Here is a 20,710-nt window from a genome sequence, read left to right as displayed (position 1 = left end):
CCCAACTTATATGTGACAGACTTGCGTGTGACTGCGCATATGCGCAGTGCTGGGAAATAAATTTAAAATTCAATTCAAACCTGGAAATGGCAGGAGAGAACTGGAAAGTCCTCGTAGCTCACGAGGAGACCCTCCCCAAAACCCAAAGAGGATGTCAGTGAGGGCAGAGGAAGTCCCAAAGATACTGGAGGAGCCCTGGGGCTTTGTTTAGACTACTCAGCCTCCCTGCCTAGCCACTACAGTACAGTATTGGATACAGTACAGTATTTTTTGTCTGGATTGGAGAAAGACCAACAGAGAGGATGTTTTGAGCGTGCTCCCTATTTACGTGATTTTCACTTAATGCTCACATAAGTGGGGGAAAGACTGTACTGTAACCTGCTTTGATTCATTATGGCAAAAGGCAAGTAAATTAAATAAAGCCTTTTTAAAAAAAAAACAACAACAACACCACACACACAATTGGATCCATTGTTTGACCATGTGTATTAGCATAAAACTTTCTACCCTTGTATCTCCCCCTGTTTTCTTAAATCTGAGTTCCCAAAAATAGGGGGCGTCTTATACATGGGGCGTCTTATAGGTGGAAAAATATGGTATATTTCTGCCTCTGTAGATGTATGGGAAGCAACATATACGCTTTGGGGCCAGGATCAGATGTCCAATGTGGAGACTTCATGAAATCCAGAGGGTTCTCTTGCAATTTGTAATGCTTTTTATATATATATATACAATTGCTGACTCTTTCATCCATCACATCCAGAGGTTGGGGGTGTAATTGTGTAAAAAAAAGCATTCTGAATATTGGATTTGATTGGTTAAGAGGCTGGTGGCAAGAAAAGATAGCTAAACTGAATTTATTCCTCCGTTCCAGTTGTGACTCATTACCTCTTGGACGCTCCATCTCAAAAGCAGCAAACTGAGGGATAAAATCCCTCCCCCTATTTTCTCTCTCGTCCTTGGGTGGGGGGTGATGAGGTTCAGCATCTTGCCTGATAAAGAGTTCTGGAGAACTTGGGGGGGGGGGGAATGTTCATGATTCTGCCATATTTTAGATAGTCCTGGTAGAGATATTACAGTATTGCGGCTTTGGGATTAAAACTAAGGCAAGTCTTGGTTGACTTTTTCCACTGGGGTTTTGCTTCCCTCTTTAAAGTGATACCATTCATAATAAAGCAGCAATCCCGAGCCCATTGTTCTTGAAGGCTCTCCTTGAGTAGAGTGCTCTGCAGCGGCGTTGCCATGGTAGAATCCTCTCCCCTTTCAGGGAAGGATAAAGAGAGCCAGTGCACATGCTCAGAGATGCTCACTAGCAGTTTGCTGCAGCCATTCAAAGAGACCATCACAAAAGGCAAGTGATACACACCAGGTACTTCTATTTTATGATTTGCTGCAAAGGGGTTTCCCCCCCTGTTTTATAAAACCGAAAAGATGTCGTGCACTGGCTCATCGTATGCTATAATTTGTCCCTGAATAGCTATCGCTGGCTGTGCAAAAAATAAACGGCAAGGTAACTGGCAGGGAACAGGTGATTTCTTCTTGCCATCTTTCCTTGCCGGAGCTCTTGTGATAAGCCGGCCTGCTGGGGCTGAGAGCTTCTTTGGAAAAACGGAGACAATGTTTGTTTTACGGGTGCAGTGAGAAGGCTTTTTCACCATTCCAGACAACAAAGACTTCCATGAAGCTCAAGTCACTTCTAGGCAGTGATCGTCATTCCTAACATATACGGGTAGGAGAAACCCCTGCCTTTGCAGAGAATTATAGCGAGGATTTAAATTTAATATATTGGCAAACGGCTGGTTTTAAAATGCACTCAGGTTTTCAGTCAATATTATTTAAAGAACGAAAACTATGCGAAGTAATATGTTTGTGTTAAGCAATTTTATTCGGAATTGCAAAATTGGTATTCTTAGGGCTTTTGCAGGTAGCCGTACCACTGACGGGTCGTGTGTTTTCATGCAGCAGCTGTGGTTCAGAAGCCACATACTGGAAGAACTGCCTTTGCAGTTGTTTAAATGCATCTTTGCTCTCGATATAAAATGGGGGAAATTCCAGCGTTGCCCTCTGTGCATGTCAAATGAGCATTCTTATATAACATCATCATGTATAGACGCTGCCTTCCCTCACAGCACTTCTTCATGGCTTTTGAACATAAGACACCCCCCCCCCCATGGCAAGACGTTCCATCGTTTTGCTTTGACCATTTGTGCCTGAAGAACATTCTAACAACCTTTGAAAGTTTGTGACATTTTAAAATGAGCAGCTGTCGCAGTAAACAATGCCACTTCACCTACCACAAGAACTTCATGTATAATGTTTTTGTAACTTTAAAACTGTGGTTTGATTTTGTCGTTTGCCACCTTGAGCTTTTTATGAGGAAAGGGGAGGGGTTAATAGTGTGTTAAGAAATAACTAAATAGTAGCACGCTGTTGATATTCTGGGTTTGTAAATGAATAATTGCTCAAGTATGTCAGGTGTCAAGACGTTTAGAGTTTGGGTGAGTTGCCACAGTGGTGTTTTGCTACATCATGTGTCTGTCACAATTCCTTTCTAAAATGTTGAAAGCAAATACTGAACACGCAGATTTCCATGGATGTAGGTGGCACTCTGCTGGCTAAAAAAAAGTTAGGGTAGTTTGCAGCAGAGATTATTATCCTCAAGCCCACCTGATGTTTTGGTGTCATGAAACGTTTGTGCAATGCTGAAACACATTTTCAGCTGTGTGATACTTGTACCTGTGAAATCTAACAGTTCAATTAAAAATAAATGAAATTGCACAGTGAAGTTTGTAAGACTTGAAATTTCACAGCTTCTCAGGTAATAATTTGGCCACCTGTAACAAACCCTTACGGGACGCAGGTGGCGCTGTGGGTTAAACCACAGAGCCTAGGACTTGTTGATCAGAACGTTGGCAGTTCGAATCCCCACGATGGGGTGAGCTCCCGTTGCTCGGTCCCTGCTCCTGCCCACCTAGCAGTTCGAAAGCACGTCAAAGTGCAAGTAGATAAATAGGTACCACTCCGGCAGGAAGGTAAACGGCGTTTCCGTGTGCTGCTCTGGTACGCCAGAAGCAGCTTAGTCATGCTGGCCACATGACCCAGAAGCTGTACACTGGCTCCCTCGGCCAATAAAGCGAGATGAGCGCCGCAACCCCAGAGTTGGTCACGACTGGACCTAATGGTCAGGGGTCCCTTTACCTTTACTAACAAACCCTTAAGAGATTTATATTGACCTACATCTTCAGGCACATCCATGCAACCGTAGACAAAGTAGCAGATAGTATAGGGCTAGACAAAATCGTAGTATTGTATTTTGGCTAAGAAACCATATGATATTTGCTTGGCCCTGTGTCAGTTATTAAATTGTTTCAGTTTCATGGATATGACTAGTAAAGGTAAAGGGACCCCTGACCATTAGGTCCAGTCGTTGCCGACTCTGGGGTTGCGGCGCTCATCTCGCTTTATTGGCTGAGGGAGCCGGCGTACAGCTTCCGGGTCATGTGGCCAGCATGATTAAGCCGCTTCTGGCGAACCAGAGCAGCGCACGGAAACGCCGTTTACCTTCCCGCCGGAGTGGTACCTATTTATCTACTTGCACTTTGACATGCTTTCGAACTGCTAGGTTGGCAGGAGCAGGGACCGAGCAACGGGAGCTCACCCCATCGTGGGGATTCAAACCGCCGACCCTCTGATCGGCAAGTCCTAGGCTCTGTGGCCAGCATGACTAAGCCGCTTCTGGCGAACCAGAGCAGTGCACGGAAACACCGTTTACCTTCCCACCGGAGCGGTACCTATTTATCTACTTGCACTTTGATGTGCTTTCGAACTGCTAGGTTGGCAGGAGCAGGGACCGAGCAACGGGAGCTCACCCCGTCGCAGGGATTCGAACCACCGACCTTCTGATCGGCAAGTCCTAGGCTCTGTGGTTTAACCCACAGCGCCACCCGCGTCCCTTTAACCCGCGTTAAATTGTTTCAGTTTCATGGATGTGACTAGAGAGGGGGCTGATTTAGATGTTTGGAATTAGCTGGGGATTTTGATGTGTTCCTGATGCTGCTCTGGATATTCAGTAGATAAAAACTTGGGTTTGCTTACCAGTATGGCCATCCAAATAATGTACTACTTCAAAATGCCACTTTGTCTCTGAATTCCTTTTTTCCCTAGTGAAGGAGGAAGACGCCACTAGCGAAATGGTGAAGCCCTGCATAAGCAAAGTGATCGTTTTAGTGCCTTTAATGCTTGTAGTTGGGCTTTTTTCTACCAAGCCAGCTGCAGCCGAAGAAGAATCAGGAACAACAATCCCTGCTGAAAGTATGTACTGCGTTCTATCTAGTCTCTCATGCCGATACCCCAAGGCTCATTTCACACAAATCACAGTTTTCCACTGGCTGCAGTTCCTTGCTTGAATATCCACTCAGTTATGATTCCTATATGTATGTTCCTTGTGTGTGTGTCTATGGTACAGATGTTTGCATGCAGCTCCTAATTGATTCTGTTGCTGCCCAAATCCTTCAGAAGAAGTATCAGTATGCAAACAAATTTGTGAACACTGGATAAGCCAATAAGCCATAATAATAGTAATAATAATTGTTTGTTTGTTTGTTTGTTTCTACCCTGCCCATATGATGGGGTTGCCCCAGCCACTCTGGGCAGCTTCCAATATATATAAAAACATAATAAAACATTACACATTAAAAAGCTTCCCTAAACAGGGCTGCCTTCAGATGTCTTCTAAAAGTCAGATAGTTGTTTATTTCCTTGACATCTGGTGGGAGGGCGTTCCACAGGGCGGGCGCCACCACCGAGAAGGCCCTCTGCCTGGTTCCCTGTAACCGCACTTCTCACAGGGAGGGAACCGCCAGAAGGCCCTCAGAACTGGAGGTTGTTTCTGTCGGTGCAAATTATATTACACAGACACACACATGCAGTGCTTTTTTTCTGGGGGGAACGCAGAGGTACGCATACCCCTAAACATTTTGTCAATCTAAGTTTGGCCTCATTGAGGGGAAGTATTTCAATATGAGTAGGAAAATGAGAGTACCCTCTAAACATTTTTTTTAGAAAAAAAAAAAGCACTGCAGACATGCATATATATCTCAAGTTATCTCAACTATTTCAATTGATTCGTATTCTTCTGTAGTAGAAAAATATCTATGGTGCCACACTCCCATGTGATGTGATAACATCATCCATAGTCTGAGTTTTGTCAGAAAAGCGATTTGCATAAGCTACAAATCATGATCAAACCCACCGCACATCCTTATAGGCTTTCCATGTGTTTCAGCGCAAGACTCCACTGTTCTCCTGCTTGTCTTTGTTTCCCATCTATTGGCATGAAATGCTGAGGTGTTCTGCTATCCTTCCCAAGTGTCGGAATGGTCTGAAGATGAGGACTGGGGAATGCATTCTATGGCAGACCAGCTTCTTTCCGATGGAGAGCTGGAGGAGGAAGAGTTGCCCCCCTTGTCCACAGCATGTTCAGAAGCAGAGAGAGAGAGAAAGAGAGGAGATGAACAGCGTAGGAAGGAGTTACCCAGTTATGAGATAATGACAACAGAACCAGGAGGGAGGGGGCAGCTAGTTGAGACGTCACTTGAGAGCGTAGGGGACCCCCCCTCACCACGGACTCGGAAGTCTGAACGTATCAAAGAGCAAAGGCATCAGAGGGAGCGAGGAACTTCCGTTTGGCGCCCAAAATCTTGCGGAAGCCGGAAGGAGGATTAGACTAGCCAACTGCCCTCCTTTCCTTGCGGAGAGCTGTGTGCTTGTGCTTGCAACATGATGCCGTAATAAAAGGACTATAAATCTATCAACTGCTCGTTAATTCTTATCTGTGCAGTTACTACAGGGAGGGGAGGACTGATACCAAGCAAACTGCTGAATTTCAGATAGGCAGAACCCTGGTTCCAGCTAATAAGAGGAGAGGTCCGGTCCTCCAGTGGATCAGGAACTGGCTAAGTTGAAGGAAGCAAAGGGTAGCAATAAAGGGACAGTTATCCAGATGGAATAAAGAATAAAGTGGAGTCCCTCACAAGGATTTGTGTTTAGACCTCTGCTATTTTAACGTATTCATAAATGATCTGGAGTTGGGACCGAGCAGTGAGATGACCAAGGTTGCGAATGTGTTCAGAGTTATTGAAACAAAAACGAGATTGCGAAGAGCTCTGAAAGGACCTCTCCAGACTGAGTGAACAGGCAATAAAATGGCAAATGCAACCAGCAAGATAACAACAACAATAATAATTTTATTATTTACACACTTCCCATCTGGCTGGGTTTCCCCAGCCACTCTGGGTGGCTTACAGCATAGATCTAGGGAGATGGTGTGACTTTGCTACAGGGCAAGGTTGCAGCGTTTGGGACTTTTTAGTTTAGAGGAAAGGCGTGTCAGAAACACGATAGAAGTTTATGAAGTTCTCCACGCAAGGCATGGAGAAAGGGGAGTGTGAGAGAAAGCCCCCCTCCTGCCTCCTCTCTCATAACTCTAGAACTCTTAGACATCCAACGAGCCAGTGTGGTGTAGTGGTTAAGAGTGGTGGACTCATAATCTGGGGAATTGGGTTCGCGTCTCCGCTCCTCCACGTGCAGCTGCTGGGTGACCTTGGGCTAGTCACACTTCTCTGAAGTCTCTCAGCCCCACTCACCTCACAGAGTGTTTGTTGTGGGGGAGGAAGGGAAAGGAGAATGTTAACCGCTTTGAGACTCCTTCGGGAGAAGCTTCACGTTGAAAGGTTCAGGGCAGATAAAACAAAGTTTCTTTTCATGCAGAGTGCAGTTAAATGATGGAACTTGCTCCCACAGAAGGTACTAATGACCACTAATCTAGATGTCTTTTAAAAAGGATTAGACAAATTCACATGGAGGAGAGGGCTATTGAAGGCTACTTCGCCATAATGGCTAGGCTCTGCCTCCATAGCTGGAGAATACGAGTTGCTGGAGACCAGAGGTGTGCTTGAATCGTGTCCGACTCTTTGTGACCCCATGGACCAGAGCACGCCAGGCACTCCTGTCTTCCACTGCCTCCCGTAGTTTGGTCAAACTCATGCTGGTAGCTTTGAGAAAACTGTCCAACCATCTCATCCTCTGTCGCCCCCTTCTCCTTGTGCCCTCCATCTTTCCCAGCATCAGGGTCTTTTCCAGGGAGTCTTCTCTTCTCATGAGGTAGCCAAAGTATTGGAGCCTCAGCTTCAGGATCTGTCCTTCCAGTGAGCACTCTGGGCTGATTTCCTTCAGAATGGAGAGGTTTGATCTTCTTGCAGTCCATGGGACTCTAAAGAGTCTCCTCCAGCACCATTAGGAACATCCTAATGGTAGCAAAAATGAGGGTGGAGGGGAGAGTCTGTGTGGGAGGTGTTGGAAATCATCACCGTGGAAGGAAATTGAGTGAAAGTACTGCCCAAAACACTTCATTTGCACTGTTATTGGAAGTTTATCCTAAAACCGTGAAGCATAGCTCTGAATATATTTTACAGTTAATATTTGCTTTAAATATTAAAGGTTTTTTTGTAAAGAGGTATAAACTTGCCCTGTTGCTCTGCACGTGAGAATTTTGCAGCTTTGGGTTTTGATCATATTTATCTCTTCCCAGCTCTGTGCTGGTGTCATTCTCCAGACTGCAGCCAACAAATTCAGTTGCTAAAAACTCCCAATTTTCTAACTTTTGCTGGTACTGTCCTCATTTAGTTTGCATGCTCAAGTTTGGTTTTGATATTTGGGTAGACTGTTTATATTTTTCAATTCAGCTAGAGGTAAAAAATTTAATTGGGCATTTGAGGCACGTGCTGTTTCTCAGTTTGTGAGTCAGGGACTCCTTCCCAAATCTGAGCGGAACCTCGATGTTATTTTGTGCGAAGTCATGACCCAGTGACAAAATTGCTATGTCAGGATAGTTCATGCTGAGTCCTTTGCTGACATTCCTGGGCATTGTGCAATTTTTTGCTGTGTCACAGGGACTCAAAAACAAAAGCTGAAATTGTAATGAGTATGGAAAAGCTATCGGACTCATGCTGTCTTAGGCAGATTGCCCTGTATTGATACACTACATATTTCTGTGTGTGCTTTGGTTATTTGACTAAAACAGTTGTTCCCCAGCCTGGACCCCTGCCAGTTCTGATGGTTGGGGTGAATGGGAGAGGTAGTTCAGAACATCTGTAAGGCAGGCAAGTTGTGGAAAGCTGTTTTTGTCAAACCAGTGAAGTCATCAATAGAGAGAAACTGGGTATATAGAGTGCTTTTCTCCATCTGTCCAAATACTAGGAAGTCATTCTGTGAAGTCATCCTGTGAATGTTGGAAGACTCAGGAGGTACTTCTTCAGTGCATAATTAAAACAACGGAATCTGCTGCCAGTTTTAGATGGCTTTAAATCAGACACAAACTTGGATGGCTTAAAGGAGGTTTAGACAAATTCGCTGAGAATAACGCTACCAAGCCTACTAGCCCAGACCCTATTTTACAGGGACAGTCCCGGTTTTACAGAAGCCATACCAGTTTCTGATCTGGTCCCAGAATGCCCCGCTTTTCCTTAAAAAGTTAAAGGTAAAGGAGCCCTGACAGTTAAGTCCAGTCGCAGACGACACTGGGGTTGCGGCGCTCATCTCGCTTTACTGGCCAAGGGAGCCGGCGTTTGTCCGCAGACTGTTTTTCTGGGTCATGTGGCCAGCATGACTAAGCCGCTTCTAGCAAAACCAGAGCAGTGCACAGAAACGCTGTTTACCTTCCCGCCGGAGCAGTACCTATTTATCTACTTGCACTTTGACGTGCTTTCGAACTGCTAGGTTGGCAGGAGCAGGGACCGAGCAATGGGAGCTCACCCCGTCGCGGGGATTCGAACCGCCGACCTTCTGATCGGCAAGCCCAAGAGGCTCAGTGGTTTAGACCACAGCGCCACCTGCGTCCTCCGCTTTTCCTTAGGACATCCCTATTTTCGTTGGAGGCTTTGGAGTTACCCGACCCCCCAGACATCTGAAGGCAGCCCTATATAGGGAAGCTTTTTAAATGTTTAATGTTTTATTATGTTTTTATATATGTTGGAATCTACCCAGAGTGACTGGGGCAACCCAGTCAGATGAGGGGTATTATTATTATTGTTGTTGTTGTTGTTGTTGACTAGGACATCCCTATTTTTATCAGAAAAATGTTGGAGGGTATGGTAGCCAGAATTGCTATATTCTACCTGCACTGGGGACGCGGGTGGCGCTGTTGGTTAAACCACAGAGCCTAGGACTTGCCGATCAGAAGGTTGGCGGTTCGAATCCCCACAACGGGGTCAGCTCCTGTTGCTCGGTCCCTGCTCCTGCCAACCTAGCAGTTCGAAAGCACATCAGTGCAAGTAGATAAATAGGTACTGCTCCGGCGTGAAGGTAAACGGCGTTTCCATGCGCTGCTCTGGTTCGCCAGAAGCGGCTTAGTCATGCTGGCCACATGACCCGGAAGCTGTACACCGGCTCCCTTGGCCAATAAAGCGAGATGAGCACTGCAACCCCAGAGTTGGTCACGACTGGACCTAATGGTTAGGAGTCCCTTTACCTTTACCTGCACTGTCAGAAGTGATGCGTCTCAGAGAGCCATTTGCCAGGCAACACAAGTAGGGCGAGTGATGTTGTGCTTTGGTCCTGCGGGTGGACTTTTCAAAGGCATCTGGTTGGTCTCTGTGAGACGAACAGGATGGATTATGCTTGAGCTTTGGTTTGGCCCAGCAGGCTCTTCTCCCGTTGTTTTCCTTTCCAATAATATTTCGTGCTTGTCTGCCAACATTTCTCCACCCTTAGGTCGCCCATGTGTTGACTGCCATGCTTTTGAGTTCATGCAGAGGGCTTTGCAAGATTTAAAGAAAACGGCATACAACTTAGACTCACGGGTAAGGCTTGTTCCTTAATATGGGCACAACGCGTTTTTGTTTCTTTTAACGCTCTTCCAAAAGAGAGCAATTGTGTGTGTGGGGGGGGTGATCTTTCCCCCTGTCCTCTTTATCTCTCTCTCTCTCTCTCTCTGTTCCCACGTTAATTGTTTGTCTCTACCCCTGTTGGTGCCCATTTCTTGCTCTCTTTAGGTTCTCTTGCCCCATTGTGTGTGAACTCTTGCCCATGCCCAGAAATCAGTGAACCGTCCAAAAGGTTTGAATAGTTTGCAAACCGGCACACAACGCCAGCTCCAGAAAAAGCAAAATGTTTTAAAGACTGGTTTGGAATTTAAAGCGTTTGGAATTGAATGTGGAACAAAGTCATCTAACATGCAAGTGAGGAGGCTTGCAGTATCAGAAAAGGAAAAATTCTTAGTGAGTTCCAGTGTGTTCCTCAAGACTTACGGTACCCACCCCAGCCAAAAAGAAAACCTGTGTTGGGGGATTATTGGCTTATTTATTTATTATGCGTGTTCATGTTCTGCACCTTCAGGCAAGCATGACTTTTTCTTAAACTATGTGCTTCGGTTCAGCTGTTTAATATTCAGAGAAGGCAGAAGCTGAGGAAGCCCTTTGTGAAACCTGAGCAGGGAGAAAGTATGAACTCATCAACAATCTGCATGCAGCCTGTTTTGAAGCCAGTTTCCAAATAATTTAACCTGACGTGACTTTCCTGAAAGAACCTAGGGGGCATGGCTTGCCGAGGATGCTGAGAATTATTATTTGATAGCTTTGGCTGCTGCACAAAAAATAGAATCCCAAACGTTCTACAACCAGACGCCGTAAGAATTAAACAGATATAAAATGTCCATATAGCACCAACACATTGCTCTGAAAACAATAAGTAGTTCTCACAGAATGGGGGTTTCGTCTAACTCTCTGATTTCAGTATTGGTCCCCAAGCTGCTTTCAAGTACATATTCAATTAAGCAGAACAGCAATGGTTACTATAGTTGTTAACTGGATTCAAAGTTTGCCTGGCAACAGCAGAGGCTGCAAACACACCCTCCATTGGCTGAGTGGATTACCACAGATCCCACATTTCAGCTCCCACAAATGCTGCTGGTTAGATCTTTTCAGCTGGATTTTCACTCTTTTCCATCCCTAAGATCAGGACCCTGGGAATTTAATTTGTTGACTGGATGAGACCCAGAATGTGCTGCTAAGCTGAGATCTGGAATACATGCACTAATAATTTAGAATATTGCCAGCACATGTGCAAAGTACCTTTTTGGTCACCAGAGTTAAAGAACAGGAATTCCAGGGCAGATAGCAACTTTATTTTGTGAGGGAAGAGGAAATCAGTTCCTCATTTCAACCACTGCTCCAAGCCACTTTGGCCCTTTTTTCTGGTCCCGACTAAAGTGTCCTAAGAGAGGATTTTCTTTTTTAAAAAATTAGCCGTGAAAACCCTGGCCATTAGTGTAGAGCCAGGAAATCAGGCATAGGCAAACTCGGCCCTCCAGATGTTTTGGGACTACAACTCCCATCATCCCTGACCACTGGTCCTGTTAGCTAGGGATGATGGGAGTTGTAGTCCCAAAACATCTGGAGGGCCAAGTTTGGCTATGCCTGCAGTAAATGAAAGAAGCTTCAGTCAACGCACCACCTCCCTTTTTCTCTCCTAGAGAGCAATCCTGATCTATTCCCACTTCCTTTGCACACTAACCGAGAAGGTTTTCATCTGCAACACAGGATGCTATCGAGAGTTCAAAACAAACGCCTTTCATGGCGTCTCCTTTCACTTAAATCAAGTGATATCTCTCCGTAAATGCTGTTCCTTGCAGGGACACTACAAGGTTCTCAAAAGGTCTGGGCCCAGGGACATAAAATCGCCTAGCATTTGCATATGCAGTATTTTGTAGAATTTGAATTTTAACCAGAGTTGTGGCTCTCCCTGGAAAATAACCACAGGTTACTGGAAAGATGAAGGAAATGGACATTGTTTCCTGGTCAAGGGTGCCAACTTTAATAAAATATTGGGAAAGTGTTGCGTAAGCCCTGCCCCCGCATAACTGATCACAATTTGAATGGCAGTGCTCATTAACTTTGGGAGCGGTCTGGCCCTCTCAAAAAAAATTTTTAATGGGGCCAAAGGGATCTCAGTCCCTAGGAATTGGCTCCTATGTTCCTGAGCCTTCTTAAATGGTTCCTTTTTCACAATCTCTATCAATAGGTTGAATACAGTGGTGCCCCGCAAGACGAATGCCTCGCAAGATGAAAAACCCACTAGACGAAAGGGTTTTCCGTTTTTCGATGCGCTTCGCAAGACGAATTTCCCTATGGGCTTGCTTCGCAAGACGAAAACATCTTGCGAGTCTTGCAATTTTTTTCGCTTCCCCCCTTTTTTCTAAGCCACTAAGCCACTAATAGCCTTTTAGCCGCTAAGCCACTAAGCCTTTAATAGCCGCTAAACCGCTAATAGCGCTAAGCCGCTAATAGGGTTGCTTCGCAAGACGAAAAAAACCGCTAGACGAAGAGACTCACAGAATGGATTATTTTCGTCTTGCGAGGCACCACTGTATTAGGAGGATAAAAGTACAGTCATCTAAAATAAAGATCTGGGCCTTAAATTACACAAATGTTTAAAGAAAGAAACTATACACACAGCTTATCCGATGAACTTTGTGCCCATGTCATAATTCAGTTTAGTTCACAGCAGAACCTTATTTAAGGTAGCAAAGGTGGCATTTTATTTTATTTTATTGGTTGCATCCAACTAAGGTTTACTCAGAGGATTGATATTAGTGGACCTAGCAGTCACATCCATTCATTTCAGACAGTCCACTCTGTGTGAAACTTCACTGAACACCACCCTAGATGTGCTTTGCGTTGGCTGTCCGCGAGATGGGCAAACAAGACAAGCGTGCTTGCCTCAATTTTAACTACTGCAACAAAATTGCTGACACATTCTTGGAGCTCATTTACATGATAGCTAAAGGGATGCTGAGTCAAGATTCACTGCTTCTGTTATGCCACTGAGATGGTAACTTGAGGACTTCACCTTGCCTGCATTTCAAAGGAGCACATTTAGTGGGAAAGAGAGAGATCTGCCTTATCCTTGTGTCAGGCCAAGCCTCCATCGTTGCAGTAACCTTACTGTGCCCTTCAATTCAGCTTCATCTTGGTTAAATAATTGGGCAAGTGCTTAGAAGACAGGTAGAGACCCAGAAGCAGACACATCCTGTTAGCATCACAGCGCATTTGAGGAGAGCTGCATTCCGACACAGATTTTGGGGATTATTTCTGAGTAGATTTGAATAGGTTTCTGCTGCAATGCAGTTGCTTTCAGGGCTGAAAGCTCCTCTGCAACCACACCTGGAGCCAGCAGGAGACCCATCAACTTGATCTTCTTCCCCTGTAGCAAAACCCTGAAATAATGCCCTCCCCACAACTGAAAATGAACGGAGTTTGTGTGCAGGGGCAGATCTCTCATTCAGCAAACTGAAAAAGGGCCAAGACACCAAGATGAAAGCTCAATGAAAATGTCATCTTTTGAGTTTACAGAAACGAAAGGATTGGACTGTAAGGAAAATGCCACAGTTCTGTTCAGAATTATTTTGGTCTCTAAATCCACAAGGACCGTCCTACTGTCTGGTTCGGTACTTGCTGCTAGCTGATTCCTTCTCGTTAAGAGTCTGTCTGGACTAGATTGGGTGATTCAGTGTGCAACTCCCTGTTGTTGTTGTTTAGTCGTTTAGTCGTGTCCGACTCTTTGTGACCCCCTGGACCAGAGCACGCCAGGCACTCCTGTCTTCCACTGCCTCCCACAGTTCGGTCAAACTCATGCTGGTACCTTCGAGAACACTGTCCAGCCATCTCGTCCTCTGTCGTCCCCTTCTCCTTGTGCCCTCCATCTTTCCCAACATCAGGGTCTTTTCCAGGGAGTCTTCTCAGACAGGGACATCACCAGGGCTGGATTTAGGTTTGATGAGGCCCTTTATATGTCCAGCTGGCCAGGGGGTCTTCCTTGTTTGTGACAAAATGCAGGAGATTGTGATGCAATCGGTTTATGCTAAGTTTGCCCCCCAATGTTTATTCCTCTCTCTCCCCCCCCTTTCTATTCCTACAGACGGAGACCTTGCTTTTTAAAGTGGAGAAGAGAACTCTGTGTGACTGTTTAACTGCAAATGCACTGAACTGAATACTGGAGACCCACCTAGCAGCTGCTGGTTCGTCAACAGCTTTTAAGATGCTGCTGTTAATGCAGACAGATTTAGGAAATAAAATACTGCTTCAGGGCACTTACGCAACTAGGTGGATGATTTGGGTGTGATATTGATGTGTCTCTCCTGTCTGAATGCTTGTGTAATTCTTTGTCTTCACCTGTGTTGATGTCATCATGAGCTCTAAGATATTTTCCAAAGAAAGGGAAAAGCTGGAAGGGGCGCGGTTCTAATTTATTGCAAAAATATTAAAATCTTATTTGGGGAAGCTCTGGGGTTTTTTAACTACATTTCCCCCCACACGAAAAGCAAAACACAGAGCACATCATTATTCCTGGGATTTCTTCCCCTAACACACACACACACACATATTTCCCTCTAATGTTTTAGGAAAGTCTTTTCTCCCCTCTCACATGCAAGATGGGGACTATGTCGTCTAACATGGTGGCTTCAAAAATGCTGGTTGCTTCAAAAATATTGTTCATACTCATGAGCAAATTATAGATAGATTAATTGATCAAAATAGTAAAACTCACATGATTAATTGATTCCAACAAGTTTGAACTTTTTTTGTTCTGTGAACCACCCTGGGACCTCCAGGTATAGGGTAGTATATCAATTCAATAAATAATAATCATAATAATAAAATAAGGAATTGATGCTCTGAGTCACTACATTGCACCAAATATCTGCTGCTCCTCCCAGGGAAGGTGTTACTGTCATAGTGGCGCAGAAGAGAGAAAAAACCCAAAAACCCCAGATCCTTTATGACTGCACTAATATAAAGAAATGTAACCCAACAGTGATGAGTCAGATTTGTCAATGAAAAAATAATATTTGCCACTTCAGTAACCATTGATATTCTGTTGAAAGTCTTTAGGGTCCTACTTGCTAGCAAGAACAGCTGTAGAAACTAAAAATCCTAAAACAGTAGTTCTTGGCTTGAGGGTATTTGGAGAATCCTCAAGAATCACAAGAAAGTGAATGTTAAAACAACTGGTGGGTCTTCAGGACTTGAGCAGCCTACAGCCTTTCAGAAGTTATTGGGGATGGTCCTCTAGGCTCTAGGCAGTTTCCCAAACTTGGGTCTCCAACTGTTTTTGGACTACAGTTACCATCATCCCTGACCACTGGTCCCCTGCTAGCTAGGGATGATGGGAGTTGTAGTCCCACAACAGGTGGAGACCCAAGTTTGGGAAAGCCTGCTCTGGAAGACCATCTCCACCGTCTCATCACAGATGTATGGAAGTCCCCTTGTAACCACGTTGTTGCTAATATTTGTGTGCCTGGATATATGGTGTACTCTGCCATCCTGGTGTCGTATAGTCTCCTAATCACTTTGTTGGTTAACTTCCACAGATTTACACAGATGGACTTAAAGAGTGTGACTGACCTGATGTTCTATCACTAGTTGCGTATCGCTTATTTTCAAACATTACTTCCCAGTTTGAGTTTCCAAAATGAAAGAACACCAGCCCTCCAGAAATGGAGAGCTAATACTTCTTAAAATCCATTATTATTATTATTATTCATTGATTATAATTTTTTGTTTCTACAAGAAACTCACACAATTTCTGGAGTATATAATGTCTTCCTCTCGAGTCTTGCTAGAAGCGACCCAGGTCTCTAGCTCATAGTTCTGTCCTCAGCACCTTGCTGTGACGTATATTGCCTGAGTTCCCTGTGATAATGACCTTGCAATTGCCTGATCCTGTTTCTGGATTATGTTTAGACCTAGATCGATACACTGTACTTGACCTTGGCTTGTTGGGACTGTGCCACCTCTTCAACCCTGGCTGTGTTGGCAGGTACCTCCTAGGATGAGAGACTAGCCCCTGAGAGCACCTCCTGGAGTCTTATAGCTGATTTAAATTATTACCGTATTTTTTGCTCCATAAGACACACTTTTTTCTTCCTAAAAAGTAAGGGGAAATGTCTGAGCGTCTTATGGGGCAAGTGTGTGGTCCCTGGAGCCGAATTGCCCGGGGGCGAAAAGCAGATCATGCTTTTTTTTTTTTTTAAGAGGGAAGTGGGTGTTGAAACAAAGCCGCTGATCGTTTGCCAATCGGGGGAGAGATAAGGGACGCTAGAGATAAAGGAGGCTGCCTGGGAGGGGGGAGGTAAAGACAGCAAACTTGCAAAGGGGGGAAACAAGAAGACTAAAGTAATAAGGAGAGAAATTAGAAGAAGAGGAGCAAAAAACTTCTCCAGCTAAGGAAAAGGCACTAAGGCAAACAAGAGGGAAGAGAATGTTGAAAGGAAACAGCTGATCGTGGGATCGGGAGAGAGATAAGGGATGCTAGCGGAGGCTGCCTGGGAGAGGGGAGGTAAAAGCCCATGGATCCTCAGGATTTTTACATTGGGCCACCCCAAATTCACCATCAGATCGCATAGCATGTCCATGGCTACAGCCTGCACCCAAAAAAATCATGCACCCACTGTTGCGTGGGGCCGCAATGGTGCAAAAACGTAGTTACAAAGCATGGATCCACATGGATCCTCAGCATGAACCACAAAAATCATACATCCACTGTTTCATTTAGAATATTTTTTTTCTTGTTTTCCTCCTCTAAAAACTAGGTGCGTCTTATGGTCAGGTGTGTCTTACGGAGCGAAAAAATACGGTGATTTGTTCGTTTAAATCGCCTTGCTTTACATCAGTCCGCTCCGACATGCTGCTGTCATACAGCAGATACTGCAATTGTAAATTCTGGTCTGGGCCCAACTTCAACCTTCAAGTAGGCGAGTTAGTGTTATACAGCGCTCTCTTCCGAGTCTCGCCTTCTATTGCTTATCCTCTCCCATATTGTCAGTCTAGGATAGTCAATATACTCCAGACACTTTCCTCACAAGCTTTGTACTTATTTTGATGGTTTCCCCCTCCTTTCGTTTTGCTACGTATCATCCTTTCAAATCTAAATTCCATCAGAAAGTTCTTTGGATGCAGCTGCCCCAGTTTGGGCTCATGAGGCTGTATTCCTGAACCACCCGCCCCACACCTGATGTCCTACGTGACGTCAGGAGTGGGGCAGGTAGGGCAGATCTGCTGCATGACAAAAGTTCTCCACGATTCCTGCGAAAATCAGCTTTGCCAGCCCCGGGCTTGGCTGTTGGGCTCTTGGGACAACTGGCCTGTCCATCGATTTCATGTATTTCCTTGCATGTGAACACGTCTGTTGTATATAATGCAACTCCCTTCTTGTTTGGTCTGTTCACTTTCAATAAAATGTAACTTCCAAACCCTACATTCACATAACGAGTCTTATTTCACTGGGTTTCACTAATGCCTGTTAAATCTTATTCACCTTTCCCTATGTGTCCAGTTCTGGGCACCACAGTTCAAGAAGGACACTGACAAACTGGAACGTGTCCAGAGGAGGGCAACCAAAATGGTCAAAGGCCTGGAAACGATGCCTTAAGAGGAACGGCTAAGGGAGCTGGGCATGTTTAGCCTGGAGAAGAGGAGGTTAAGGGGTGATATGATAGCCATGTTCAAATATATAAAAGGATGTCACATAGAGGAGGGAGAAAGGTTGTTTTCTGCTGCTCCAGAGAAGCGGGCACGGAGCAATGGATCCAAACTACAAGAAAGAAGATTCCACCTAAACATTAGGAAGAACTTCCTGACAGTAAGAGCTGTTCGACAGTGGAATTTGCTGCCAAGGAGTGGGGTGGAGTCTCCTTCTTTGGAGGTCTTTAAGCAGAGGCTTGACAACCATATGTCAGGAGTGCTCTGATGGTGTTTCCTGCTTGGCAGGGGGTTGGACTCGATGGCCCTTGTGGTCTCTTCCAACTCTATGATTCTATGATAGCTCAGTTGGTAGAGCGTGAGGCTGTTCATCTCAGGGTTATGGGTTCAAGACCCAGGTTAGGCAAAAGATTCCTGTATTGCAGGGGGTTGGACTAGATGACCCTCGTGGTCCCTTCCAAATCTACAATTTTTTGAGTCTTTGAGTCTATTAAGAGTTTAAGTTCATCCGGGTGGCGCTGTGGGTTGAACCACAGAGCCTAGAACTTGCTGATCAGAAGGTCGGCAGTTCGAATCCCCGCGATGGGGTGAGCTCTCGTTGCTCGGACCTTGCTCCTGCCCACCTAGCAGTTTGAAAGCACATCAAAGTGCAAGTAGATAAATAGGTACCGCTCTGGCGGGAAGGTAAACAGCATTTCCGTGCGCTGCTCTGGTTCGCCAGAAGCGGCTTAGTCATGCTGGCCACATGACCCGGAAGCTGTACGCCAGCTCCCTCGGCCAATAAAGTGAGATGAGTGCCGCAACCCCAGGGTCGGTCGGCTGGACCTAATGGTGAGGGGTCCCTCTACCTTTACCTTACTGTGTGAATTATTGAGGCATTGATAACCCTAGATTGAACAAAACCACGACCACATGCTTACTCTTCTTCTTGCACGTTCATGGGTGCCAGCACAGTCCCCCCCCCTTTTACCCACGCTCCTCTAAGTAACCAAAGAACTGAACAAAACTACCCCAAGCGATCACAGCCTCTGATGTTTGTGCTGAAGGGTTGCTCACAAATTCATTGCAATGAGATTGGAGCTGAACCTCATGGGGTTTAGGGGTCCTCCAGCCCTGCAGACCTGTTCATAAAACAAAGGTTCTTCTCTTCTTTCCCCATTATTATTCCCTCCCGCATCTGAGCCGTCTCTCGCCTCCTCCCCGTTCAATCTAATGAGGTCGAACTGGAGGCTAACCATAGCCTGGCAGATTCTCTTTGGTTGCATAACTAAAGAGAGGGTCAAGTACAGGTGATGTTCTGCCACGGAAACAAAAAAAAAACCATGGAGATCCTTCTGGAAGGCTGAATTCTTTCCTTCTCTCCCAACGCCTGCCAAGCTCGAGGTGATGTCATTAAAATGCCGCGTGTGCAGTAGACCGGCAGCCTTGGAACTGGGTCTGAGAGGTAGAGAGGTCTGATTTGCGGTCAGTGAAAATCCAATACCATGGCATTAGTAGCCCCTGGAAACCTAATAGGGCAGCCCTATTGCTGTGGGTTAAACCACAGAGCCTAGGGCTTGCCCATCAGAAGGTCAGCGGTTCAAATCCCCGCGACGGGGTGAGCTCCCATTGCTCAGTCCCTGATCCTGCCAACCTAGCAGTTCGAAAGCATGTCAAAGTGCAAGTAGATAAATAGGTACCACAACGGCGGGAAGGTAAACGGCGTTTCTGTGTGTAGCTCTGGTTCGCCAGAAGTGGCTTAGTCATGCTGGCCACATGATCCGGAAGCTGTAGGCCAGCTCCTTTGGCCAATAGAGCAAGATGAGCGCCGCAACCCCAGAGTCAGCCACGACTGGACCTAATGGTCAGGGGGTCCCTTTACCTTATCTATTGGAGGTTAATGCGGTGAAGTTTTCATTTTATGCTCAAACCAGTGTAAGTGCAAATCATAATCATAATAATTATTTATTATTATTTATACCCCGCCCATCCGGCTGGGTTTCCCCAGCCACTCTGGGTGGCTCTCAACAGAATATTAAAAGCACAATAAAACGCCAAACATAAAAAACTTCCCTAAACAGGGCGGCCTTCAAACGTCTTCTAAAAGTCAGATTGTTGTTCATTTCCTTGACATCTGGCGGGAGGGTGTTCCACAGGGTGGGTGCCACCACCGAAAAGGCCCTCTGCCTGGTTCCCTGTAACCTCACTTCTCACAGGGAGGGAACCGCCAGAAGGCCCTCGGAGCTGGACCTCAGTGTCTGGGCTGCACGATGGGGGTGGAGACGCTCCTTCAGGTGTACTGAGCTTTCTCTGGTGACCTTCAAAGGAAACCAAACTCAAGGTATGTGCAGGAACCCCTTAAACCAGGGGTCAGCAAGCTTTTTCAGCTGTGGGCCGTTCCACCATCCCTCAGACCATGTGGTGGGCCGGACTATATTTTGAAAAAAAGAAAGAATGAATTCCTAACCCAGCACAAATAACCCAGAGATGCATTTTAAATAAAAGGAAACTTTCTACTCATGTAAAAACACGCTGATTCCTGGACCGTGGGCCAGATTGAGAAGGTGATTGGGCCACATCCAGTCCCCAGGCCTTAGGCTGCCTAAAGGTAAAGGTAAAGGGACCCCTGACCATTAGGTCCAGTCGTGACTGACTCTGGGGTTGCGGCGCTCATCTCGCTTTATTGGCCGAGGGAGCCGGCGTACAGCTTCCGGGTCATGTGGCCAGCACGACTAAGCCGCTTCTGGTGAACCAGAGCAGCACACAGAAATGCTGTTTACCTTCCCGCCAGAGTGGTACCTATTCATCTACTTGCACTTTGACGTGCTTTCCAACTGCTAGGTTGGCAGGAGCAGGGACCGAGCAACAGGAGCTCACCTCGTCACGGGGATTCGAACCGCCGACCTTCTGATTGGCAAGCCCTAAGCTCTGTGGTTTAACCCACAGTGCCACCCGCGTCCCATAGGTTGCCTACCCCTGCCTTAAACATTTCACTGCTCAGAGAGCGGTGTATAACATGTATAAGTTGAAACATTATTAACATTAGAAAACGTGACATTGCCAGACGGCAACACTGTGATTGATGGGTAATGGCAGGCTTCCTGCTCTGGAGGTGGCCATTAGTGTTCCTCTGCTATTTCTTCTTTTTACTGGTTTTGTTTTGGTTTTTACATTGGTGTTGTCATAGCATAAACTGA

General features: G+C 45.7%; 1 protein-coding gene across 1 annotated transcript; it reads left to right on the top strand.

Annotated features, from left to right (window-relative positions):
• The first annotated feature begins 1,276 nt into the window (after nucleotides 1–1,276).
• Nucleotides 1,277–17,310, top strand: NICOL1 (NELL2 interacting cell ontogeny regulator 1). The gene is given in 5 exon segments (XM_083502213.1): nucleotides 1,277–1,356; nucleotides 1,360–1,369; nucleotides 4,165–4,311; nucleotides 9,769–9,857; nucleotides 13,972–17,310. Coding segments are annotated over 5 exon segments (372 nt in total). The 5' UTR covers nucleotides 1,277–1,302; the 3' UTR covers nucleotides 14,044–17,310.
• The last annotated feature ends 3,400 nt before the right edge of the window (nucleotides 17,311–20,710 follow it).

This window comes from Podarcis liolepis, assembly GCF_965112155.1.
Source record: "Podarcis liolepis genome assembly, chromosome: 5".
Classification (NCBI taxonomy): Eukaryota; Metazoa; Chordata; class Lepidosauria; order Squamata; family Lacertidae; genus Podarcis; species Podarcis liolepis.
The sequence above is the reverse complement of the archived record's forward strand: the minus strand, read 5'-3'. Positions and strand labels throughout refer to the sequence as shown.